Source organism: Cydia pomonella, chromosome 25 (genome assembly GCF_033807575.1).
Source record: "Cydia pomonella isolate Wapato2018A chromosome 25, ilCydPomo1, whole genome shotgun sequence".
Classification (NCBI taxonomy): domain Eukaryota; kingdom Metazoa; phylum Arthropoda; class Insecta; order Lepidoptera; family Tortricidae; genus Cydia; species Cydia pomonella.
Genome location: NC_084727.1, coordinates 6088158 through 6113303, shown reverse-complemented (window position 1 = coordinate 6113303; position 25146 = coordinate 6088158). Strand labels below are relative to the sequence as shown.

Below are 25146 nucleotides of genomic sequence, written 5' to 3'. Positions count from 1 at the left end.
TGAAACATTTTTTTTGTAAATCTTTATTTAGAAGGAGAAAAAGAATTCGTCACAATGTCACCCCTGAAATGAGGTTATTAACACTTATTCTATTATTATTAGCTACATAATTCAATACTAAACTCTTTTTAGACCAATAGTTGTCTGGTAGAGGGTCCTTTGAGGCAATAATCAAACAGTTATAAGTATTTAAGTAATAACTAATAAAGTTTGAATATATTTGTATAATGGACAAGACTAAAACTCAATTCAAGCCTCATCACCAATAATTCTAAAAATTCTAAATGATAAAATACTTCTTCTTCCTCGCGTTGTCCCGGCATTTTGCCTCGGCTCATGGGAGCCTGGGGTCCGCTTGACAACTAATCCCAAGCTTTGGCGTAAGCACTAGTTTTTACGAAAGTGACTGCCATCTGACCTTCCAACCCAGAGGGTAAACTAGGCCTTGTTGGGGTTAGTCCGGTTTCCTCACAATGTTTTCCTTCACCGAAAAGCGACTGGAAAATATCAAATGATATTTCGTACATAAGTTCCAAAAAACTCATTGGTACGAGCCGGGGTTTGAACCCGCGACCTCCAGATTGCAAGTGGCACGCTCTTACCGCTAGGCCACCAGCGCTTCTAAAAGATAAAATACTAAAAGATAATATTATACGGTGGTTTTATCTTAGACCTGTAAAGGTTCATAATTACATTTTCATATCATTATATTAAATAATTAATTTTCTTTATTTCAGACTTTTGTTGTCCATAGACTTATTAGTGTTACACGAACTTACAACTATGTTAGTAACAATACAATATGTAAATTAAAATTAAACTTACATGTACTTATAAATATTACATCAGGACTCTAAATGAATAGGGTTCCAGTATTCATAATTTAAATCTAAATATATATCTAAATAGAAATAGAATGTGTCTTCATTAAAATAAATTAACTAATACAGGTACCCAATGATATTTAAGGCACCTGCTCTAACTCTACAGCACGAAAAATGATGCCTGAACACGACATGTATACATAAACAAAACAACTACCATCATTCTACAAACACATTCTAGCATTCACCAACCATATCCCAACTTAAAATTTGTGTCAGATATTTCATAACAGCAAGCAGTTACCCCCAAATTACATCCCAACAATAGTTTCGGACCGCATAAAGCACTAAATTCAGTGCAATCACAACCGTAACTAATTATGCAATGGCCAATTTTAACGACTTCCTTACACCTCTCCTTTCACTTATGAATAAACTTGATATTTACGACAATAACACAAACAAACACCATTTAATTTATGTGAATACCTGCAGCGAAGTGTAGCGGAGTAGATTTTCTACCAGCTGTGTCCCTGGCATTCACCGTTTGAGGAGTAATTAACTTTTTTACTCGCGCAGCATCACCAGTTTTGCAAGCTTCAAACAATTCGCGAAGTGGATCCGTGGGCGCGGGTAGAGCGTCCAGTGTCGAACCGAGTATCGAACGACGGCTCGACATTATGATTACACGTTGCACATTTAGTAATGCATTTACCGTCGTTTTACACTGCCATTTTCGCTAATTTATCGAATAAAAACACGTATTTCACTACAGCTGCCAAGTTCTTTGCTTATTTTTTTTTTTGACAACTACTTTTCAGTGTTGCTCTGTTGTACACTACATTACTCCAACTTGAAGACAACTTTCGCCCTTGAATAAAAAAATACTTTCATAGAAATGTGAAAGTACTGCAAATAATGAATCTCGTTGGGAGGTAATCTTAAATTTTAGAATTGAAATCATTTATATATACGACTTGCCATAGCAGTAGATGAAATGTAGCTTAATTTTCCTTGATATTTGAAGAATTTTTAACAGTGGTATCATGTTGCCATAAACTAGTCATACATATTATTTGAAGAAACGCAACAATCTTTGAACAATCTGCCAATTAAGTATTAATTACGATTGCTACCTATTTGTTGATTAACTAAATAGAAGGAAGTAAATTTCGTTGCTTAAAAAAATTGTATGTATATTAACAGCAAGTACAAAACAACAAGCGTTCGATTAATCTCATCACTAAAATTGGTAAATACTCCGGAAACTTAAATGAAATCTGAAACTATTATCAGCAGACCTTGTAGAATAAACATGAATAAAATGGGTGTAATAAAATAAAATAATATATTAAGGAACAATGTGGTAGTAATTTCTGATGAAATGTAACGCAGATGATCTATCTTGTCTTTGTCAACTTAGTTGACGAAATCAAAATGGCGTCTTTCACGGGATAACGCATATCCGCCGCACACTGGGCAGTTTTAATTATCGTGGGTGTGACTAATACCAGTGAAAAGGATTACAAGTGAACAATAATATAGTGTCAAACTATTTAAGTGCCTAAAATATTCTGACTTAAGTTTCATATCGTCGCTATACACGACTATTTGCAAAGGTATGTCTCCTTTCACCTATCATATTTAGTACTTTGCGATTAAATTATCATTATTTGTGCAGGGAAAACATAGAGATAACGTTAATTATATCATTACTTGTTGGCGGGTATTAATTTAGTGCGTGCCGGAAACGGCGTTCTTTAGTTCAGTAGGTGAATCGGTGGAACAGGTTTTTTGTCGCTCTCGAGGACGCAAGACTCGCTAGGCGAGGCCGGGTCGTCATTTTACATGAATGGTTCATTCTGACCGCGGCCGCTCCTCCGTCCGTTTGCTTAAACTATATTTGCGAAGCTAACATCGGTGGTAAACGTGTGGTTAATTCAATTAGTTAAGAAGCATCCTCTGCGGATTTCTCCGCGTATAATGCAGTGTTTGTGTGCAATTTCACCTTTGGATTGCAGTGTTGTGTGTGATTTGACTACAAATTCGCTTTTTGGATGATTACCTTCACATTCTCTAAGGTAATTTTAGAGTAAATGCCATTTCATTCAAGTTCTTAACTTGCAGCCTTGGTAAAAGTAAATGATAATCTCTCAATTTGATTAAATAATAGTTTGTTATCATTATTTCCTAAGGATTACTTACATACTATGATTTAGACTACTAAAAACACTGTTCTATAAATATAACTACAAAAAAAAAACTTTAATTTGTCAATATAATTAGAACACTATATTTATCAATAAGGTTCTCTTAAATATCTAATCATTGGTTTACATGAGCCAGTTATCCACAACATATATAATTCATAATTCATTTTATTGCGTATTCATGTGTAAAATACCTTGTGTCAAATAATAAAAAACAATTAAAGATCTCTAAACTTCATCTAAATGGTATTTTGCAACAGTTTAATCTTATAATAGTTATAATATTTCAACTAAACTGTACTAGTTACGCTAATTATGTCTGAATTATGTTAATTACCATCTAGGCTAACATTTTAATCTGTAATTTACAATTAATCAACATGGTTGACCGGTCCTATTAATATTTGTACATTCAAACATGTTTCTACTTTAGAATGCTTGTTTTAGTGAAATAATCTGGTCATGTTTAGGATGCTCTGTACATATGGGTGGTCCTAAGTTTTTATAGAAATGTCCATTCAAATTGTAGGCATAAATCCAAATTACTTCCTTAGAAGCATTAAATTGGATTCATTTACCTTCCTTTTTCTTTTACATATTAAACACAAGAAAAGATGTATGTTTCTAAATAGTCTTTATATGGTATTCTATTTAAGCAAGAGGTGAGAAAGTTCCGATAAATAATAACACACACAAGTTGACATAAGAGCAAACTGCTGAATTTTATTAATTCACATCCATTTTCTGTATTCCCCGACAAAACCAAGTTCCTAAAGCATAGGTGAAAATTAACAAAAAACCTTTATTATGGAAAATATGTAAGTACATTCAAAGTTATGAGGGTGCACAAAAACAAAGAAACCCTTTGAGAAAAGGTAGGTAGTGCCCTTGCGCTTTGCTTGTCTGGCCTAGGCAGATTTGACTAGGCCATCCCGGTTTTGTCCTAGCTTGGGCTCATCCAGAGAGTGCCTCAATTCAGAGGCAGGTGTTTTAAAAGCTTATTTTGTGTCTAGTGTCCCCAAAAACAATGTTATTTATGAAATAAAAAACATTTCCTATGTTATCTGGGAATAACATGATTTTACTGAATGACTCGTATCTACTAATATGCTGTATAATACTGCAAAATAGCTTGCCTATAACTACATCATAATAATAGAGAGACTCGCTAGGTGGTTGGATCAAATCTAACCTTTAATAACATGACATTATGAGTCAAGATGTCTTTGTGAATGGCACGATCTATACATGGGTTTAGGTAGCTGTGTAAGCAAATAATAAACCACATTGTTTACCTCCATTGTCCGTGTCAAGAGGAAACACATACATGTTTTTATTCCTATTCATTACATGTCAGTATACATTTTTTTTAAATATCCTATTTTGTCGCCCATTGCTGGGCAAAGGGCTCCCCTTTCTTCCGCCACTCATCACGGTTTGGAGCATTTCCCGCCAGTCGCTGCAAAACGTGTCGAGGTCATCCTGGCATCTCTTTTTTGGTCTGCCTCTGTATACATACTGAATGAAAATGTTTGTGTCCAGTGTAGTCACGGACATTAATTGTTGAGCCGTTTAGGGTTTACTTTACATTGGACATTTCATACCGTTAGTATAGGCAACCAAATTAGCTTGAACCCGAAATGAGTCAAGAATTGAAGTCCATGACTGTACCACCACTGAAGCATATTTGGGCCGATTTCATGTGACATGTGATGTGAAACAATAATTGATTATAACCTCATGGCCTTTGTGGCTCTGTGACATACATTAGCTTCATAAACTGACTTCGAAGGAAGAATTGGTTATACATTTTTTTTTCATTTTTTTTTTTTTATCATAGACACTCTCACTAAGCTCTAATTTTATTTATTTTATTTTAGTATATGGAAAACCAACAGCCCTATATATATCTAGAACTTGCAATAGATTTACAGAGCCAATTACAGGTTCTCACTTATAGAAATATTATAAATTATAAAAGTTTTTGCCCACATACAAGTTCCTACAGCATAAAAACAGATCTATATATATGATCGATTTTTACGAAAATAAATTAAAAAAGAAAAAAGTAGAAGAATCCTGTAAGAACATATTCAATAATACACTGAGCCCTGTCCTGCAGCAGAATTATCTAGAGATAAATAAATAAATAAATATTATAGGACATTATTACACAAATTGACTACGACCCACAGTAAACCCAATAAGGTTTGTGTTGAGGGTACTTAGACAATGATATATATAATATATAAATACCTAAATACATAGAAAACACCCATGACTCAGGACCAAATATCCATGCACATCACACGAATAAATGCCCTTACCAGGATTTGAACCCGGGACCATCGGCTTCATAGGCGGGGTTACTAGCCACTAGTCCAGACCGGTCGTCAAAAAGATGAATTAGAATTAATTAATTATTACTGGTATCTTATCATTATGCTAATGAAGATAAATTGTTAAACGGACGCAATACAGCATTTACTTATTAAGATCATTTATTCATAAAAAAACAGATATACTGAATGCCATTTTTGATTATGATTACATTTGTCTATCTACAACATACACACCTAATGAATTTATTCAAGGATATGCAAATAGCATTCAGCATTAGTTAGGATTGTACGTATGTATAATATATTTGTACACACAAAGGTGTAAATAGATTTTTCGGAAATATAACATCGGTAATTATGTAGATGCAGGCCGGAAACAGGCGGGCTGTCGATCACGTGTCGCGTTCATTCAGCCCAATCCCTGAGGTTGGAGCTGCAGATTACTGTCCCGGCGGCATTCCCACACTATTCTCCTCAAATCTTCTTTGTTGTCCTGCAGAACAGGCCATGTTTAAGTTAGATGTCCCTTAGTTCATTTTCTTTCCTTCAAAAGCAACCCCCCCCCCCCTAACCCCTCCTGCTCAAGGGCTACTGCTGGGGAATTTTGATATGTTCACATTGTCAAAAAATGTGTTCCAAGCATTTCCCTTTATACCTTCTTATTGCTTGGCCTAACACTTATCATCATAGCATCTTACTATATGGTTCTAAAGTAGGTAGGTTGAATTTTGCCATTCTATTTATATCTTTCTAAACCTTACTATAATTGTAATGATAGGATTCCCACATTTAGGCACACTAAGCCTAGGTCATGCCTGTTCTCATGTAACGTGATAATCTAGGGATTCTAGGATGTAGGTATAAAATCGTGCCGCGCCACTGGCGGATAGGCGATACGTTACAGCTTACATCAGCTTAGTCACTGCATAGTTACTCATTTATAATCCGTTCTTCCTTTTATAATCCTTTATACTTTGACGCGGTATGGGAGGGAAGAGAGACATCTGTAGCGTAGGTAGCGTATGTAGATGAGTAAGGTAGCCGTCAGAAACACTTTCCGACGGCAATTAAAGATCCTGCTGCGTCATGATCGCATGAACAGTGAGCCCCTTTCGTGGCAGTTTTTCGTCTTTTATCCATATTTATTTTTCTCTTCCTAATTCTATTCTATCTTCTAATATAAGTGAACGGCGATTTGGTCGCCACACTGTGGGATACATAATTAAAAATGTTCTAGGCCATAAGCTCGCGATATCGATTGAACTGTTCGCAATGAATGTTATTTCATTGTAGGTAATATATTTATAATATAAATAGCATAATGATAGAGGTCATTCACCCCAAATGGCATTCAAATCGCTGATTACTCTATCAGTATGGTATAGTCTTTTGGCGTTATTCATAAACATTAGTCAAACCTAACAAACTGTTGATAGTCTCTATCCGTCATTCGATATTTCTGTTTGTTAAACACACAAAATTTAACAAGGGCTTGAAGTTTTGTATATAATGGGGATCACTTATACTTGCCGCAAAACTAAGTGGCGGATCAGGTCATAATGCCATCTCTTTCACTCTTGGTTGGTCTTAACAAGGGTAAAGGAGATAGCATTATGTTCTCAGTCGCCAGTTAAGTTTTGCGGCAAGTATAGATCATGCCGCGGCACCAAGCAATGGCACGGTCCAGCCGTTTTCTCACACAAGTGACTCCTCTGGGTTAAGCTGAGAGCCCGAGACGCATCTCACGTGACACGTTAACACCGTTATCTCGAGTGTCTTATCAGTGATAGCCGGTGCAGCTCCCCAGCTCTGAGCGATGCCCTATTTACGCACTTTCTCGACATCCTAAGATACGAGTTTGTGTCGTTTTCAAGTAAAAGGTGCTATTTTGTCTGATGTCGGTCGGAACTACTAACATGAAGGTGTAATTAGAAATCGTCAGTTTTTTCACACTCAAAGTCATCATCAATGTCAATTGTCAAATTTCTATGAAAATATTACGTTTTTAATGACACTTGCTCACTCTTCTACGAGTATGTCGGTGGAAAGCTAGCTTAGATGGTCTCTACTGACGTCCAAAGTATATAAAACAATACATTATTCTATAATCCAATTCCAAGAATGTGTCGCCAATATAATGATTGAATAGCCGGTGATCATTGCGGTACCATTGATATTTTTAACCCTCACATTGCTAGGTAAGAAATGCTTGGCTGACATCCTCTTCTCTGTCAGTGACTGATGACATCAGCTTTAACTTTTTAAGTGTGTCTCATTTGCGAGGTTTTAATTTTTATATTGTAAAGTTTATTACCCTCTTATGTTGTAATGTTTAGATGGTTATTTTTTCTCTGATATTATTCACTGTAGCTATGATAGGGTGTTAAATTAATGTAACATTTCCGCTTACTTTTAAAGCAAGTGTACACTTGTTATGGGTCTCGTGCTAGGTTTTAATTATTGTACGATATCTATTAAGTGTACCTAATAAAGTAAAGTCAAAGCGGTGGTGGCCGAGTGGATATGACGTCCGACTTTCAATCCGGAGGTCGTGGGTTCAAATCCTGGCTCGTACCAATGAGTTTTTCGGAACTTATGTACGAAATATCATCTGATATTTACCACTAGCTTTTCGGTGAAGGAAAACATCGTGAGGAAACCTGCATACATCTGCGAAGAAGTTCAAAGGTGTATGTGAAGTTCCCAATCCGCATTGGGCTAGCGTGGGGACTATAGCCCGAGCCCTCTCGTGCATGAGAGGAGGCCTGTGCCCAGCAGTGGGACGTATATAGGCTAAATTATTATACCTATCTGAAATAGATAACAACTGGTCAGTTATTACCGATATCTAAGAACGTCCCTAAAATGGATTCAATAAATAAACATCTAAACATCAATTTACCCGTTTATCAATATATTTATAAAATAAAGTAAGTTTATGGACGACGGAAGCTATTATCACTTGTATGTGTTATCGATAGGTTTCAGTCGGGTGTCAAATACTCGTGGGCCAAGCCGATTATTGGTTTAAATTAAAATACAATGTTTAATTCGTGTATAAAACACCTACTATTTGCACGGAATAAGTAATTGTACTACCGTACAGAAAATAAACTTCCTACAAAACCGAAGTTTACCAGCGATTCAGGGACGAATCATGCTGTATGGCACTATCTCTTTCGGCTATTTAGGGTTGTCAAAATTCAAGTCATTATCTTATCTGTGGTTGTGCACGTAAAGGGACGTCCAGTTGTGCCTACCCTAATAATTGTTCGTAGCAATGCTGAGCCGAACGGAGCCGAGATTGCCCGAAAGGATCAGTTTCGGCCCACTGCTCTATGTCGATTGTCAAAAACTCACTATCACTAAGATTGCAATTACTTAAGGTACAGTCGGGATCGAATTGATAGTGAAGCCGAGAAAGGTCGCATATACCGCCCATGGACACCTACAAACAACAACACTTAACTGTCCATCGCTAAACCAAAAGGCATAACCTTTTGTAATAAGGTCCACTGATGGACAGTTAACAGTGTGGGCTATATTAGTAACACCAGAGGGGTTGCAAGGATTGAAAGTGCGTTGTCAACATTTATAGTAAACACCCCTATGATAAGACTGGCACCAGCAATGGGATGGTATAGACAAATCCTGTATAATAAGTAATTACCATCAGTTTTTAAACTCTAGCAACATTTTGCCATAAACAAGAGCAATAAATATAACTGCTAATTTTTGATTGATATTTATTCGTTTGAAAATTAATGGCGCCATACATCTAATGACTGGAGCAAAAAAACATGGTTTTAATTTGTTAATAATATTGAAACCAATTGCAGCAGCTTTGACTAAATATAAGAAAACACAAAAGCGGTAGACATTTTACAGGTGTCTCAAAAATATATCAAAAATACTCCAAATTTTCTCTTATATGTCCCATGATTGGTGCCGTTAACATAAGGAAGTATTATGCTCTTTTCTTGAGAATTTTCATCGTATAGGTCCGGGAATACCGCAGGCGACAGTTCATTCCACAGTTTAGTTGTGCGAGGTAGAATTTTTCTGGAGAAACGCACAGTTGAGGACTGCCAACCTAAGTGGTGAAGATGGAACTGTTCTCGCGTAGTGTTTCGTAGAGCCGTTTTTAGATCAAACACTGCGTGACTATTTAAAAAACTTTTCACCATTCTCGTCACGTATAGAGGCGCCAATATTTAACATGGCGTCATCTAAATTAGCTATTTTCAGTGTTTGTAGGTCATAAAAGTGCTTCGCTTGTTGTTGCTTTTGTTAGTCTATTTTAAAGTGATGCTATAATCAGAATTTAATGATTTGAACGCCTACGACAGCGTGAGAGACGTAAATATATCGCCATTTATAATGATGAACACAGGTAGCCGGGCGGTAATGCGTACTTCCAAATTGAAGGAACAGAATAGATAATAGTATAGTCAAAGTATTAAATATCTATACGGACAAAGTGCCAAAAATATGTAGACACGACCTTATTGCCTATATATTAAGGTAGTGTGTACATATTTTTGTCAATCTGTCCGTATCGATATTTAATAACTTGACTGTACCTATTAAAAGTAAGTTAAGCGCTGTTGGCCTAGCGGTAAGAGCGTGCGACTTGCAATCCGGAGGTCGCGGGTTCAAACCCCGGCTCGTACCAATGAGTTTTTCGGAACTTATGTACGAAATATCATTCGATATTTACCAGTCGCTTTTCGGTGAAGGAAAACATCGTGAGGAAACCGGACTAATCCCAACAAGGCCTAGTTTACCCTCTGGGTTGGAAGGTCAGATGGCAGTCGCTTTCGTAAAAACTAGTGCCTACGCCAAATCTTGGGATTAGTTGTCAAGCGGACCCCAGGCTCTCATGAGCCGTGGCAAAATGCCGGGACAACGCGAGGAAGAAGAGACCTATTAAAAGTAGTACTGAGCCGAGCGCGCACGAACTATTGAGTGAAATACCAAGTTACCAACGTATCGAACAGTACCAAGGACTTTTACGGATCTTTAAGAATTATTATATTCGCAGCTCTGCATGGCTCTGCAATAATGGCCAATACACACAGCGTTCATTCCACGCAGCAGTTTTCGTTTGTATAGGTACAAACGCGCGCTTGCATCAATACACGCGCGCGTCACCTTCGCGTCTTTTACGGTGTATCGATACAAACGCGCGTCGACAGCGCGTTATAAAAACTAAGGGCCACAAACACTAGTGTCTTGAACGTCGGCGTCTAGTCAGCTCTATGAAAAATGCTGCGCAGTTGCGTCAACGTTGGGTCTCGACTCTTGGCTAGACGCCGACGCTCGGGAGACGCTAGTGTGGGGTAGCCTTAAAGGAAAACATCGTGAGAAAACCGGACTAGTCATACAAGGCCTAGACTCCTCTCTGGGTTGGAGTTGGAACGTGGAAGGTCAGATGTTCATAGCAAATTAGAAGCATTTTGATATCGTTTTATTCGTAACTCTAACAGTGACAGGTGGGACGTAAGATTATTTGGCACCGATACGGTATAAAAAAATATGATATAGAATTAATTATAATCTGTTTACGTCCGTCCGACCTTCACTCTTGCATAACATCGTTATATTTTTATTACTTTTGCAAATATTTTGAAAACCTTCTAATTTGGAGGTCAGTGGCGCAGGCAAATTAGAATTTTGTTTGAATATGTAACATTTATTAGTTTAAACTTTTAAACCGACCTCGATAGGAAGGTTTCTTCAGTCTAACGTGTACAGTCAGCTAAACTATCAGCTTAGCACCCTTGCATATAAATATATGCACAGGGGTGCCAAGCTAATAGTTTTGATGGCCTATCAGCCAAACTCAACCTTTCTATTATGAGGGTCACGATAACGGTTTTGCCTTGCAGCCCTGGACCGCAAGATGAATTTCCTTAAAGGTGTTGTTCGATGGCAAGGCTATGTATCTATACCGCGATCTACTGGCGTGGCTAAACAAGCCTGGTGGGCCGCAGGTCGAGTATCGCTGATCTAGATAGTCCGAAGGTCCCTTTTCCAAACTGCGACACATTTTATCCATGTAGTACAGTCGACTTTTTAAAAATAACTTGAAGTCATAGTTAATAATTTAAACAACATGTACAATGTAACTAACAATGTAGAAATAATAAAATACACGTGTAGATAACGTTTTCACACGGAATCCACGTTTATCTGACAATACCACAGACATGCAAATGTAAATAGACACCCCACGTGCCCAGTTCGCGTGCCAACGTCACAGAATAAATAATAGTAATATAAGGAATTATTACTTATTTTATTTCTCACCAACTTTAGCCTCTGAATGTTTGATGCAAATGATAAAGGAGAAAACAAGGTTTTATTATTAATTCACTCAATGCCCCTTAATAAAATATTTTACGAGTAATCTACACTCGGAAGTTGAATTATATTTTTTTCAGGACACCAAACCGAAAAATCTTCTTGGACTAAGATCGGATTAATTGCTAATTCGAACTATAAAGCAAGGAGAATAAGTTGCATAAGTTGAAAAAATCCTGTTTTTTCCATTAAATTTAAACTTTTTCACACTTCTTTTTATAATGTTCGTAACACACGACTGAGCAGTTACTACAATATGGCAAGAGGGGCGGGATGAACCACACATTGTATTGCTAGTGATGTAAAATAATTGCTATTTTGGTAGCAATTGCGATCATAAGATTTTAACCTCCATCCGATCTTAGCCGGGTATAGCTTACGTCTTGTAAATCATTTGGGTATGACCACTGCGCGATAAGAGCGCGCGACTGTTGCGATATCTATTCACTACATGTCTGTGGCCGGTACGATACCGTTGCTCGAGTATTTGTTTTGCAGATTAGCTTTATGGTCCAGTGGACGATAATGTGGACCCGTAGGTTAAAACTAGGGTTCAGAACCGGGAAATCCCGGTCTCGAAAGTACCGGGAATTCCCGGTTCTTTTGTCAGTAAAATGGAACCGGGAAACCAAATTTGATTCCCGGTTCTTTCGGTACTTTCGGGAATTTTATTTTTATTAAGCGATTCACACTACTATTTACTTATTTACTCTTACTTTAATTTTCCACACTTTCTACTATTCAAACATTCAAAACTAACGTGAATAATTCAGCGTTAAAATAAATAACGCGCGAAATTAATGGTGCGCTCGATATTACCAATAACTACCTACACTCGCTCGCTGTTGCTAGGAAGGAAAGTAAGTATATATATTATATTCTACATTATTGACAGCAGATGTTGCTATCAAATTCGCATTAAAAAAAGTTGCGAATATCGAAAATAACTATGTAGCCGAAAAAATATTCATGATGTTAAAAAAACGATACACAGAACGGCGTCTCAATGTTGCAGCTGCGACTCTGAATTACTTGCAAAATCCAGAAAGTTATTTCCTCCAACAAAATGATGAAGATTCATTAGTTTTTTCGCGGCCAAGCAGCGATGAAATGTGCAACGCAATAGTGTCATTGCTAAGTCGCACCAAATCCTCAACAACTCCGGTACCTCAAGCTGAACCCCTACAAACCTCACAAGGTGAACAGGCGAATGAACGTGAATTTGACTCTGATGTGCTTGAAGTTCAAAACATTGCTTTGACAAAAGGCGATGAGTTAAATGCTGAGCTTGCAAAGGCTGTTAGTGAAAAACGCGTTAGATCTTCTGCTCATGAAGATCTCTTTACGAATGTTAGGATTGAAATGGCTCTCTTTGAGAATGGAGGAGATCGTGGGCGTTACTTGTCTCAGGCATATGACCATCTATTAACGATTCCGCCAACCAGTGTTGAGCCAGAAAGAGTTTTCTCTTCGGCAGGTTTGTTATGCAACAAAATAAGATCTCGTTTGAGTGACAAAAGTCTAGTTGCACTGTTGTTTTTAAGGTCCTATTATAGAGAAGAGAGAGCTAAAAGCTCTTAAAAAGCTAAACTTTGGTTACGCCATATTTTATGAATAGGTAGGTACTCGGAAAGAGATATTATTTTTAAATATTTTTTGGTAAAAAAGTTTAATTTTGTTTTGTTTGAAAAATGTTTAAGATATTTATAAATATTTAAGGAATCTCAGGTGACTGGCTAATTTTTACCATTTTATTGACAGTTAACACTTACTTAAGATCCTAAGAATAACACTGTGATTGACAATAGTCTGATTTATATATAATTACTTACTACTAGGTATGAGAATAGAAAATAGTTTAATTTTGTTTTCTTTAAAAATGTTTAAGATAATTCTAAATGTTAAGGAATCTAAGATGACTGCCTTATTTTTACCCTTTAATTGACAGTAAATACTTACTTTAGTACCTAACAATAACATAACACTATGATTAATTATAGTCTGATTTATATATAATTACCTACTACTAGGTATGAGAACAAAAAATAGAAGAAAAAATTTCGAATTAAAGTTACTTGAATACAGAATTTTAGTTTACTTTTGAAGCATAACCCTTGTTTTCTATGACAAAAACTAGCAAGAACCGAAAATACCGAAAAAACCGGGAAATCCCGGTTCCGTAATACAAAAGTACCGAAATTCCCGGTTCTCAAAAAGAATACCGGTTCCGAAAACACTAGTTAAAACTGTACTTCCCTAAATGGGGTCTATAACGTTGACATACATAATTATATAGAAAGTTAAAACGTGTAAAAACGGTTTTATTTCACCAGTTCTTATCATAGATATTCTTACACATCCACACCATTAAGTACAAAGTTAGGCATATGTAAGTAATTTCTGGCGTCTCCCGAGCGTCGGCGTCTAGTCAACTCTATAGGTGCTGCTTGACGCAACGTTGGCGCAACTGCGCAGCGACGCCATTTTCCATAGCGCTGACCAAATGCTGACGTTCAAAAAACGCTAATGCGGGGTGCCCCTAAGGGTATAACTTCGTAACGCCTAAATCAAATTTCGCCATGTTTCTATGAGCGCGTTAATTGTGGCATAATCTATGAGGGACCTTATTGTCGATGGCGCTTACGCCGCACTGCGTTGCGCAGCGTTGTATTTGTATCGGAAAGGGATTTTTTTTGCTGTTTTGGTGTGTATCCCGTAATTCCCGTAGTAAAAGCAGTATTTCTACTCGGAGCATTGGGCCTAGGGTTTATAAATATCCTATGGTTACGTCCTAATGTATGATGTTATTTATAAAACTATGCAAATCTTATAACAATTACCCGTTCGCAATAGTGATAAATTCGTAATAAACATGTCTAGCAGAATCAATCGTCGTAAGACAACCATTCGCACCTCAGTGCCATGCAAAGTATGGTCGATTACCCTTTTGAATATTAAAACGGACAGTTAAGATAAATAATTTACTGCTACTGAGAAATACTAGTGAGTCTCATGAGCTGCAAGTAGTGTTGAAACCAATACACAGTCGCGTAGAGTCGGAAAAAAAAGAAGTTTATGGAACTTTAAATAGCTGCGAAAATCTATGCGTCTATTGCCTACTGATAAAACTTTAGATTCTCTAAAACAAGTAACGAGTAGAGCCACGCGTTAATACAAGCCTAGAAAATGTACAGAAGGCATTCCATTTCGCTTTATGACGGGATTGGCCGGAATAGCAAAAGCAAACGTCGAATGAAAGAAACCGAACTTGCCACCTTTCGAATATGGAACCCTAAAAATCAACTGACACAGGGTTTCTTAAACTTTTTGCAGACACGGCACGGACCCACGTCAAAAAATATTTTTATATAATTTAAAATTTACTTTAAGTATCATTACACTTAGGTCTCGTCAAGTTTACTACAAGATTTCCTAATAAATAGGGGTGTTTACAGTATGTAACTAACCTACTGCGGACCCCTGATAAACATGCTACGGACCCCACTTGATATAACGTTTACATTTTTGTTATGATTATACCACTTTAGTCTTACAGTTATAAGATACTGTTTAAAACGAGTAAAACTACGCGTTAATAATTTCTAAAGTGTAGATTATGGAATAAGTACGCATTCCTTTTCGACTATAGATTGGCCGTCCGGGCGAAATTTTTACTGTGTAAACAAGTAAAGTTAACCATTAAGAGCAATTCCTAGCTGAGCAACTTTTCAAATCTCGAATTTTTGAAGCTATGTTTCTGTCGCGCTGCGGTGGGCGCGAGCGGGAGCTATCTAAGTGTGAGTGCGCGCACACAGACGCAAAACGCGAGTGCTCGCTCATTGCGCGCCGCCGTTCCGTCGACATCGCCCGCGAGCCGAACGGAATTTATCCTGCACTGCCGACAGTGCCGACGCAAGTTGTTTTTGTTGTTATCACATAATATTGTTTTTCATTTTTATATTATACTGTATCTATTAATTACCATATAGGTAAGAACTGCAAAAAAGAATGATGTCCCTGCTTCGACCGCGTCGTCGTACAGTCAAGTGCAAAAATATGTATCGAAAGAATCGTCTCATAAATATGGTACTACGCTCTTATTACACTGGAATAAGATGCTATGGGACATATTTTTGAGTAAGATGTGTACACCCATATTTTTACACTTGACTGTACCTATCCGTTTTTGTAGGTAGGTATAAATACATATATGGTTAAACTACAATCTATTTAACTTGTAGTACGATGGGGCTAAATTTGGGCCGCCTTATTGAAGAACGTATCGCAATGACAATCTGGGTAAAGTATGTTGGGATAATGCCGGACAATTTTGGGAACCAATTGAGAGAACTCGTGAGAAAATGTTTTTTCGAGATCTCAGCACGTGACAGATTCTTGAAGTACGGAGCGAATCGTTAAATAATAACCGTAGATTCGGCCTGAATTTTGGTTATCTTCAATATAGAACGGTTTCAGTTTTGTACCTGTGTAAAGATAAGACATACTTTTTTTTAGAGTAACGAATGTTTTACCATCAAGGGAGAACATCGGATGGTGAAAAAAAGTTGCTTCTAATGGAAAGAGAATAAGGCATCACAAAGAAATAGGTCCGGTGTCTGCCCTTCTCCAATGTATATAAATTACATTACAGCCACCAGTAATTACAAACTTAAAAGTTGTCAACGAAAGTTTTTTTTTATTTTTGTATCCGATCTTATCCCTGATACGAAAATTGGTAAAATTGTGGCTCTCAAACTTTGATACCTATGTCATAAGTCAATTTGATAAGTAAACAATGTGCTAAGAAACCTCTTATTGTAAGGTTTACCCGAAGTAATAAAGTAAGAAAAATCACTAAAATAATAGATAGGTTTCGAAGTTTTGACAATTTAAGATCTCGTGAACTGTACAGGTTTAGTGAAAGTGTAAATGTATTGTTTATTGAAAGGAATGTACTGGAGGATATTAAGTACTTAAGTAAGAGGGACAAAAATAAAAATAAAAAATAATCGTGCCCAGTCATTTTTAATGAAGGTCGCCAAAAAAATAAGAATCAAACTTAGAAATCAAAAAGATTAAGTAGTTCTTTAAAAAGGTCAAGGTTTTTTTTATACTACGTCGGTGGCAAACAAGCATACGGCCCGCCTGATGGTAAGCAGTATCCGTAGCCTATGTACGCCTGCAACTCCAGAGGAGTTACATGCGCGTTGCCGACCCTAACCCTCTGAGAGCTCACTGAGAGCCCATCTTGAAGTATGGAAAATAAGTAAAATTGCGATTTTGTTGGTATAATGTTGCAATTATGTATCTTTTTTTATAAAATGTAAGGATCGTATGTAAAGAGTAAAGTAAATATATAGGAAAAGAGAGCCCTCTTGAAGCATTTTAAGGAAACTAATTTCGAAGCCCTATCTCTATGTTGTATCCTAAACTAGCTATGTATGTATGCGTGCACATCTACATATGCATCCGTATGTGTAGGTACTTTATTGCGAAAAATTGCTCATTTGCTATCTATTTTACTCGATTTTGTAATACAATTCAACATGTATCATCATCCCTATACAATATAAATACTCTTTATTGCACACCTCAATAAAAGAAAACAATACAAAAGAAAACAAAAACATAAGCACAGGTAAACAACATGCGGTCTTATCGCTAAAAAGCGATCTCTTCCAGGCAACCTTTGGGTTGCGGAAATTAAAAAAATTACATTGTCAGAAAGTAGGTGTACATACACATACAATATACAAACATACAAAATAGACTGCCAAAATCTCTTCCTTTTGATTGATCGTCGCGCGTGAGTACCACTACCAGGTACTGGATAAAAATAATGGTACGAAAGTGTGGTCAAGAAAACAATAAATGTGATAATTAAGTAGGTCAGTAGGTAAATTGAAGAAAATTTAAAGTTTGACAATCACTGCTGTTTTTGAAATAGGTAAAGATCGGATTGTTTCTTCCGATCTTTACCTGGAAGGGTCAAGATCGGATAACGGTATACAGCAGTGCTAGGTCTGTTAACACAATTACAAAAACAAACACAGTTTTATCACAATACGCAAAATAAATTACAGGTCGAAGATCGGATAGAAGAAAGAATTCGCGAAATTTACCTTGCTCTCTGTGATTGCGTATAGCACAAGCCCGACTCCCTGAGCGACGCGGGAACACTGGCAGTCGAGGCGCAATGAAATGGCGTCTTACACAATGTTGCCAACATTAAAAAGAAATGAATGTCCTACGTTCTTCACCCGCATCCGGTATTTACCCAACATACCTTAATCGTTGAACCGCCGCATTTCAAAATGGCCCTTATTTTGATATCGGCTAGCCGTAATGTAATACGGCGGATTATATAATACGACTGCGATACTTATATGTATATAAATCCCCTTGGCAAACATCAATGTAGTTATCTTTTACTTGTGACGCACAAGTGTGAGCAATGTAAAATACTATATTTCTAAAAAAAATTGACTTGTTTATTGTGACTATACGTAGTAAAAGAAAATGTTATTATTAAATTATAATACGAAAGGTGGTCAAATCGCAAAACGCTGTCGTTTTATTTAAAATAATGAAATAATTAGACCAGTTCCGAAAGTACCGGGAAATCCCGGTTCTTTAAAACAGTACCGGTTCTGCAATCCCTAATAAGGATGTTATGCCCATCACTATTCCTTCTGTGTACGTATATTTAGAAACTGTCTCCGCCTCCAATTCGTGCGATAAGGACAACTGCAGCTCGGACCGAAATTCACACGCAAAAAACTCAAAAATCGAGGTTTCGCTCTCGACTGTTTCCTCCTCCAAAACGCAACCAATCATTATGAAATTTTGGAAATTGCAAGAGGAAGAAATAATCTATGCCGCTATGTTTTGATTTTTTGGATATTTGTTGTCATATTTGTATACTGCGCCTTTTTTTACAGCCAATTCAATTGAGCCGTTTTTGCGATTTTCAAGGCGCTGTAATTTTCTTCAAAATAAAATAATCCAAAAAAGCAAAACATAGCGGCACAGATATTGATGATATTGATCTTATTTGAAAAAATCATTGCTCTAGGTTAAAAATCCAGGGAGGAAACAGTCGAGAGCGTTTGTATGGAAAAATTACAACTAGGAATTCCTCTTAAAGCTATCTATAATTCTATAATTATAGTGAAGTTTACGAAAACCACGCATTAATAGTGTTAATACTAACTGGCCTGTGAAATGTACAGAATGCGCATTCCTTTTCGCCTAGGGATTGGCCGTAATGGTCAAAAGCGAACGTTTGAAAGCGTGTCACCGGCTCAGGTGTTCGTACCGTAATTGACCATAGGTAGCTCGTATGGCTTGGCAATAAGGTTTACGAATACTCAGGTGACAGGGACGATGGAACATGTACACTCGAACACACACGGCACGTGAAAAGGGAAATTTTGGTATGTTCAATAAAATGCACTTTGTAGTGTGTAGTGTAAGTGCGTACTGTCGCCGAGACAAGTTTCGTTTCTATTTTTAATAGTACATTATTGTCGAGGCGAGGAGAGGCATCTGCAGATTGAGTCCGTTTAACCTCGTAAAACTCAATGTGTAATCCACATATATGCAATATAAATATTCAATGCAATCTAATTAGAACCTTCATGATCCAAATAAAGTAGCACTACATTTGTTTCATTGATTTTTGACACAAACTAAATTCATTCTAGTATTCAGTCATTTATTGCCTTCATAGGTACATATTAAGGTGATACATAAGAATTCTGATCAGCTATGAACCCTGTAAGGGCACTGCAAAACGTAACTTACGGACTAGTAATATGTAGCTATGAATCACTATTAAAGGTTACATTACATAAAACATTTAATTTAACATTACAATTAAATATTACATTACATGTTATTGAATTACGACTAAAGATTAAATATTACAAATTTACATTACAATTGACGATTGCATATTATTAAATTTAACATCACGAATAATAATATAGAATCTTGTTAATTTCAAAATAAGAAAACTTTGTATGGTAAGTCTTACGAGGTACTTTGAATTATTACGAAAATGGTTTAATAATATAAAAAGTAAATCGTGAGTAATTTCCGATTTTTTGAGAATATCACTAGAACACTAGCCATTTAAACGTTTCTTGATTTAATTAGGTTTCATGTGATCGGTATTACCTTTGTATTTCCCCGGAAACATATCATTCGATGCCATTAGTGATATGTAGTATTTCTGTAAATTATGCACTAACACTGTTATATTGCAAAGAAATGGGTAACTTAGTACGGAAATTTCGTTCTTCTGACGACTGTACAGTCAATTCATGGCGGCCATTGCACGAGCTGCGTGCGACCGGCGCGGGCGCACGCACGGTGGTGGAAAGTTAATCGCGCACGTAAAGTAACGAGATAACACGTAACAAGATGAGCTGTTATATCTGCTAAACGGCGCTTACAATGTTTAATGTTAACTTAACTGTTAAGTTAAAAATTATAAAAACCTAAGTAATTATGCCAAAATATGCCGAATATCATTTTGGAAAAGAGCTGATACTCTTCAAGCTGCTGGATCGCTTTAAATCAATCATTGCTAAGAACCACCGCAAGGAAACTCGGCCAACCCACAATAGCGTCGGCGTCTAGCCAACTGTTTGGTCGCTGCTCAACGCAACGTTGGCACAACTGCGCAGCGACGCCATTTTAGACGCCATAGCGCTAACTAGACGCAGACGCTCAAAAGACGCTAGTGTGGGGTCTCTGAGAGCTACGATGCCACAGACAAACATTGGCGTCAAACGTATAACACCCCTCTTTTTGTGTGGGGGCTAAAAACACTTATCATATAGCGTGTGTAGTGTATACCACTGAGTGATATCTCAATTGCGCAGTAAGTACGCAATAGATGTCACTGACATCTCCCACGTTACGCCGCAGCAGTAACGCCAGTGGGGCGAAACAGAGGGCCTACTACGAACCACGTTCGATATGTTGCCTCTCAGTCGTACTTGTTAATTCGTGCAAAGTGTAACAGGGAGGCAACACGTCGAACGTGGTTCGTGGTACGCCATCTGAATCCTTTCGGGAATTCTCGGCTCCGTTCGGCTCAGCATTGCTACGACAATTATTAGGGTTGGCACAACTTAACGTCCCTTTGCGTGCACAACCACAAATAAAACTTGAAACTTGAAAACCCTAAATAGCCGAAAGGGATAGTGCCATATATTAGAGAGGGACAGCATGATTCGTCCCTGAATCCCTGTCAAACTTCGGTTAACGTCCCACGTTAACGCCGCAACGCTTATGCAGTCATCATCTAAATGTCACCTTAACACGAACCACTAGATATTGTATGTACTTAGTCAGGTCATAAGTTCTGTCAAAAAGGTTACGACTGATAAAATGTAATAAAAAGCTTTTAATAATAAAATATAGCCATGATTTGAAAGCTTGTTTTTACTTATTAAAACGTAATATAATTTGTTTTAAATTTAGGTCGCGATATTATTTACAATTTATTTACTTTAAGGTTGTCGTTAGACGCGAGTACTCACCTGGATTGTGAAAAATTATGCTTTACAAAAAATCAGTAAGGAGTAAAAATCAGTGTTACATTATAACAATAGTTAAAATTGTTTATCTGGATGAAACTAATTTATTTGTCCGACAAGTATGTACCAGTATTCAGTCCCCGGACCAGTCTTTACTTTCCAGTAACACGCTTAGATTTGATTTGTTCCCATACAACAAGTAGATAGATTTGGTAAAACTTGCACAGTAGCAATAATGTCAGTCCAATTCACATGACATATATATCAAAATAAAGATAAAAGACCCCGGCAAGATTCAAGGTGTGTTAAGAAGAAAAATAAATAAATAGTGATCAAAATCACCTTAAACAAGTAACGTCATAGATTTATAACTAGCCTAGATGCCTAGTCTGTACATCCCTAGTGAAGCCATTTCGAGTACGACATTATGTCGCCCTCGTGTCATCGTATCCGAACGGCCCTCGCAGTACTCAAGGTCGAGTTGGTTTGTGTACACCTCCCGGTTATAAATTAAAAAATACAAGAAAGATGGTTGTTTGTGCGGTGAATTGGTGTCACAACACATCAGTGAATAAAAACAAACCGCCTGATATAACATTTCACGCGTAAGTATCCAGTTTAATGTGATATTTTTGCGTAATTGTAAATACAAAAATCCAAATTTTCATCAGCCGCCATTACTTATAAATGTTGCCAGGTGATATGAATCTTTTTTCCTCCAAATGAGGCATGACGATTACATTGATAAAATTAATATGCTTACTTTAAGTTCCTTGTATGACTATAGGAAATATTCTTTTATAGTTTTTCATTCTTTTATTTCAAATTATGTTTTGTCTTTTATAAAATTACAGTTTAAATTCATATTTTTATTTTGTGTGATATTCGTTTTAGATTTCCGACTAATCCGCTTCTGTCTGCGAGATGGACGGAAAAAATTAGATTAAATAGGAACGATGCAATATGGAAACCGACTAAACATAGTCGAATATGCTCTCGCCATTTTGATGAGCAAGTAAAGTAAATTTTATTTGTGGAACACAGGTGTTACAGTTAAGGTCTGTAAAAACGAAACGCAACTGTCACTGTCGCACTTATATGGAAGACTGATAGAGAGACACAAAGCGTTTCGTTGTTCGAAGCAATAGCGATTGCCACCTTGGCTAGGCCTGCAGGTACAATTACTAGTACTGACGATAAATAGTTATTTGTTTTACAAGTGGAAAAGTTGTTGTTTAACCGCTCGTGCTAATATTGCTACTCGAGCTAAATAAAGATCCAAAATGTCGAAAAATGGAATCTTGAGCGTTGCGAGGGTTTCAAGTTACCAGAGTTAAACAAATTTTGCCCCAAGTGAAACAAAACTTTTCACCACACCAACCCGAAGAAAATATTAGTCAAATAAAATCAAACCAAATCAAATTCAAATGATCGTCATTAAATATTTATCATTTAAAATCATTATTCCAAAGTCAATTCTACCAGCTATTATCTGTGCACATTTGTAAAATAAAAAAATAAATTTATTTAAACATTATTTCACAAAGTACAGAAATGCAAAGTCCTTAAAAGAAACGTTGAAAGCTTTTGCTACAAATTTAATATCTACATACACACTCCCAAATGATTGATAGCCAAGTATAAGGATGTGGTTAAAATCCATCTACTTTAAGGGGAATAAATGAACTCTGGCAACCCGTTTTTGTATATATGTGTGTGTCGCTGAGCGTAAGACACGAGCGTCGCACGCACACATCGATCGAGTTTCGGCTTCACTTTTGGCAGATTAGCCTTATGAGGACTAACTGTCTATGTGTGATAGGTCAGTGAGTAACGTAATTTTTGACGTGTTTTTATGACTTTTCTCGAATATTACCTATAATTATGCAAAACTGCGGCAGCAAATTACGTTAAATTATTCACATAATTAAATAATAAGGAATTTTGTACCCATAACATTTTTATCAATAATATTTTTTTGGGAAAAAAAATCATTTTTGGTACAGTCAAGTGTAAAAATATGGGTGTACACATCTTGCTAAAAAATATGTCCCATAGCATCTTATTCCAGCGTAATAACAGCGTATAGTACCATATTTATGAGACGATTGTTTCGATACATATTTTTGCACTTGACTGTACAAGCTCTTATCGCTGACTGTACTTTCCTTTCCCTTCGAGACAATTCTAAAAACCCCAAACACAATTAGTTTGCGTTGTTTTATCACAGAGTTCAGAATGGCTACCTCCTGTCTCCATCATCAGATCACCTCGATGATACCATAATATTGCATTGTCACCCGATTTACATATGTGTGCATATTTTCAGTTTCATTGAAAACCGGGAAGTGGGTCAAATTTATCTTGCAAGATTTGACCCGTATTGTATTGTATACGACGGGCGATTTTCCGCAACTCGACGACTTGCGCTTATTTTGCGTGATATGTTGGGGGTGGGCTAGTCCTGCCAGCCCAGCTCCTCGAGGAATCCTATCAAACCTTTAATGTTGAGTAGGACCTCGGGGAGGTCTCTCGGAGATCCGAGATGTTTAGCCCTGTATGGAGTCACTCCGCTGCATTCCAGCACCACGTGAGAGGCTGTTTCTTCTGTCTCCATGCATCCTCGGCACAGGGGTCTGTCTGTGACACCTGTTGTGAAAAGATGTTTGTTAAATAGTCCATGACCTGTTATGACACTGGTTACCATACGGTGACATTTGACCCGTACAAACATACATAGTTACATTGTAAGCTTATAATAACCTTTGTGAGAGAACTTATGACCTGCTAAGTATATCATACATAGTGAGTTATTCAGACAGACTGAATGGCCTCGACGAGTCAATAGGGCTGCAACTCAGAGGGCGGTGGAAAGTCAATCGTGCGCACACGAAACAATATCAGCTGTTATCTACTAAACGGTGCTAAGAATGTTTTTTATTTAACATTAACATGAAAAGCTAGATCTTTATCATACAGTTTGAAGGACCCATATCCGAACAGCTGGGAACCCAACCCGGTAAAAACTGTCAAAGTAAATACACGATCTATGGAATTGCCTATAAAAATTCAGAGTTTTTGTCTATCAAAATGGCCTCGACTTTTGAAACTCCTGTTCTAGAGTTCTTTCTAATCCTAAAAAAACTGGCCAAGAGCGTTGGTCCACTCATGGTGGAGGGTGGTCACCTTCATACGATATTAAAAAGCCATATCTACAGAAGGGCAGAATCTTCAGAACTTACGTACACCCGGGGAGGGAGGTACTTATTTTTCCACTTTTAGTTATATATGTAAGGACGGACTTTAACGGCTTACGAAATACATCGTACTTCCAAATTTCATTAAAATATAACTTAAAGTTTTCATACAGACTTAACGGCTTACGAAATTATCTTATACCTTTAAACGAGCAATTATGTATATATATTTCTGTGATCTCGGAAACGGCTCTAACGATTTCGCTGAAATTTGGTATATGGGGGTTTTTGGGGGTATACAATCGATCTAGATTAGTCTTATGTTTGGGAAAACGCGTGTTTTCGAGTTTTCATGCGTTTTTCTTTCGACGCAGAATATGGTCGCTAATTTCGTGTTGCTGGCCACTGTCCGTCTGGTCCAGCGGGTTAAGACGCGGACTGCTAAACGAGTGTTACGGGTTCGAATCTCGCCCGGTGACTAACTTTTGTTTTTTTTTATATGTTCAAGTTTATATATAATTTTTTAATTTTTATTGTTTTAGACAAGTTTAATTTAGTAAAAAAATGTAGTTAAGATTATCACCTATAGACCACCATATTACAATAAATAGTTACAACCGAGCAAAGCTCGGTCGCCCAGGTACTAAGGTTCTAAA

General features: G+C 37.0%; 2 protein-coding genes across 6 annotated transcripts in view; one reads left to right on the top strand and one right to left on the bottom strand.

The window, feature by feature from the left end:
* LOC133531673 (poly [ADP-ribose] polymerase tankyrase) overlaps positions 1 to 2052 on the bottom strand; it is a 34438-nt gene extending 32386 nt beyond the window's left edge. For all 3 annotated transcript variants that reach the window (XM_061870031.1, XM_061870033.1, XM_061870032.1), the window contains exon 1: positions 1314 to 2052. In XM_061870031.1, coding sequence (XP_061726015.1) covers positions 1314 to 1503 — 190 coding nt within the window. In that variant the 5' untranslated portion in view covers positions 1504 to 2052. The remainder of the gene's footprint in view (positions 1 to 1313) is intronic.
* A 211-nt stretch (positions 2053 to 2263) lies between these two features.
* The window catches only part of LOC133531672 (serine/threonine-protein kinase 10), an 84384-nt gene continuing 61501 nt past the window's right edge, over positions 2264 to 25146 (top strand). The window contains exon 1 of one of the 3 annotated variants that reach the window (XM_061870030.1): positions 2264 to 2443. The gene's annotated coding sequence lies outside the window, so the exon portion shown is untranslated. Of the gene's footprint in view, positions 2444 to 2496; positions 2906 to 25146 lie in introns of those variants that run through there. The other 2 variants (XM_061870028.1, XM_061870029.1) reach the window with 2 other exon arrangements.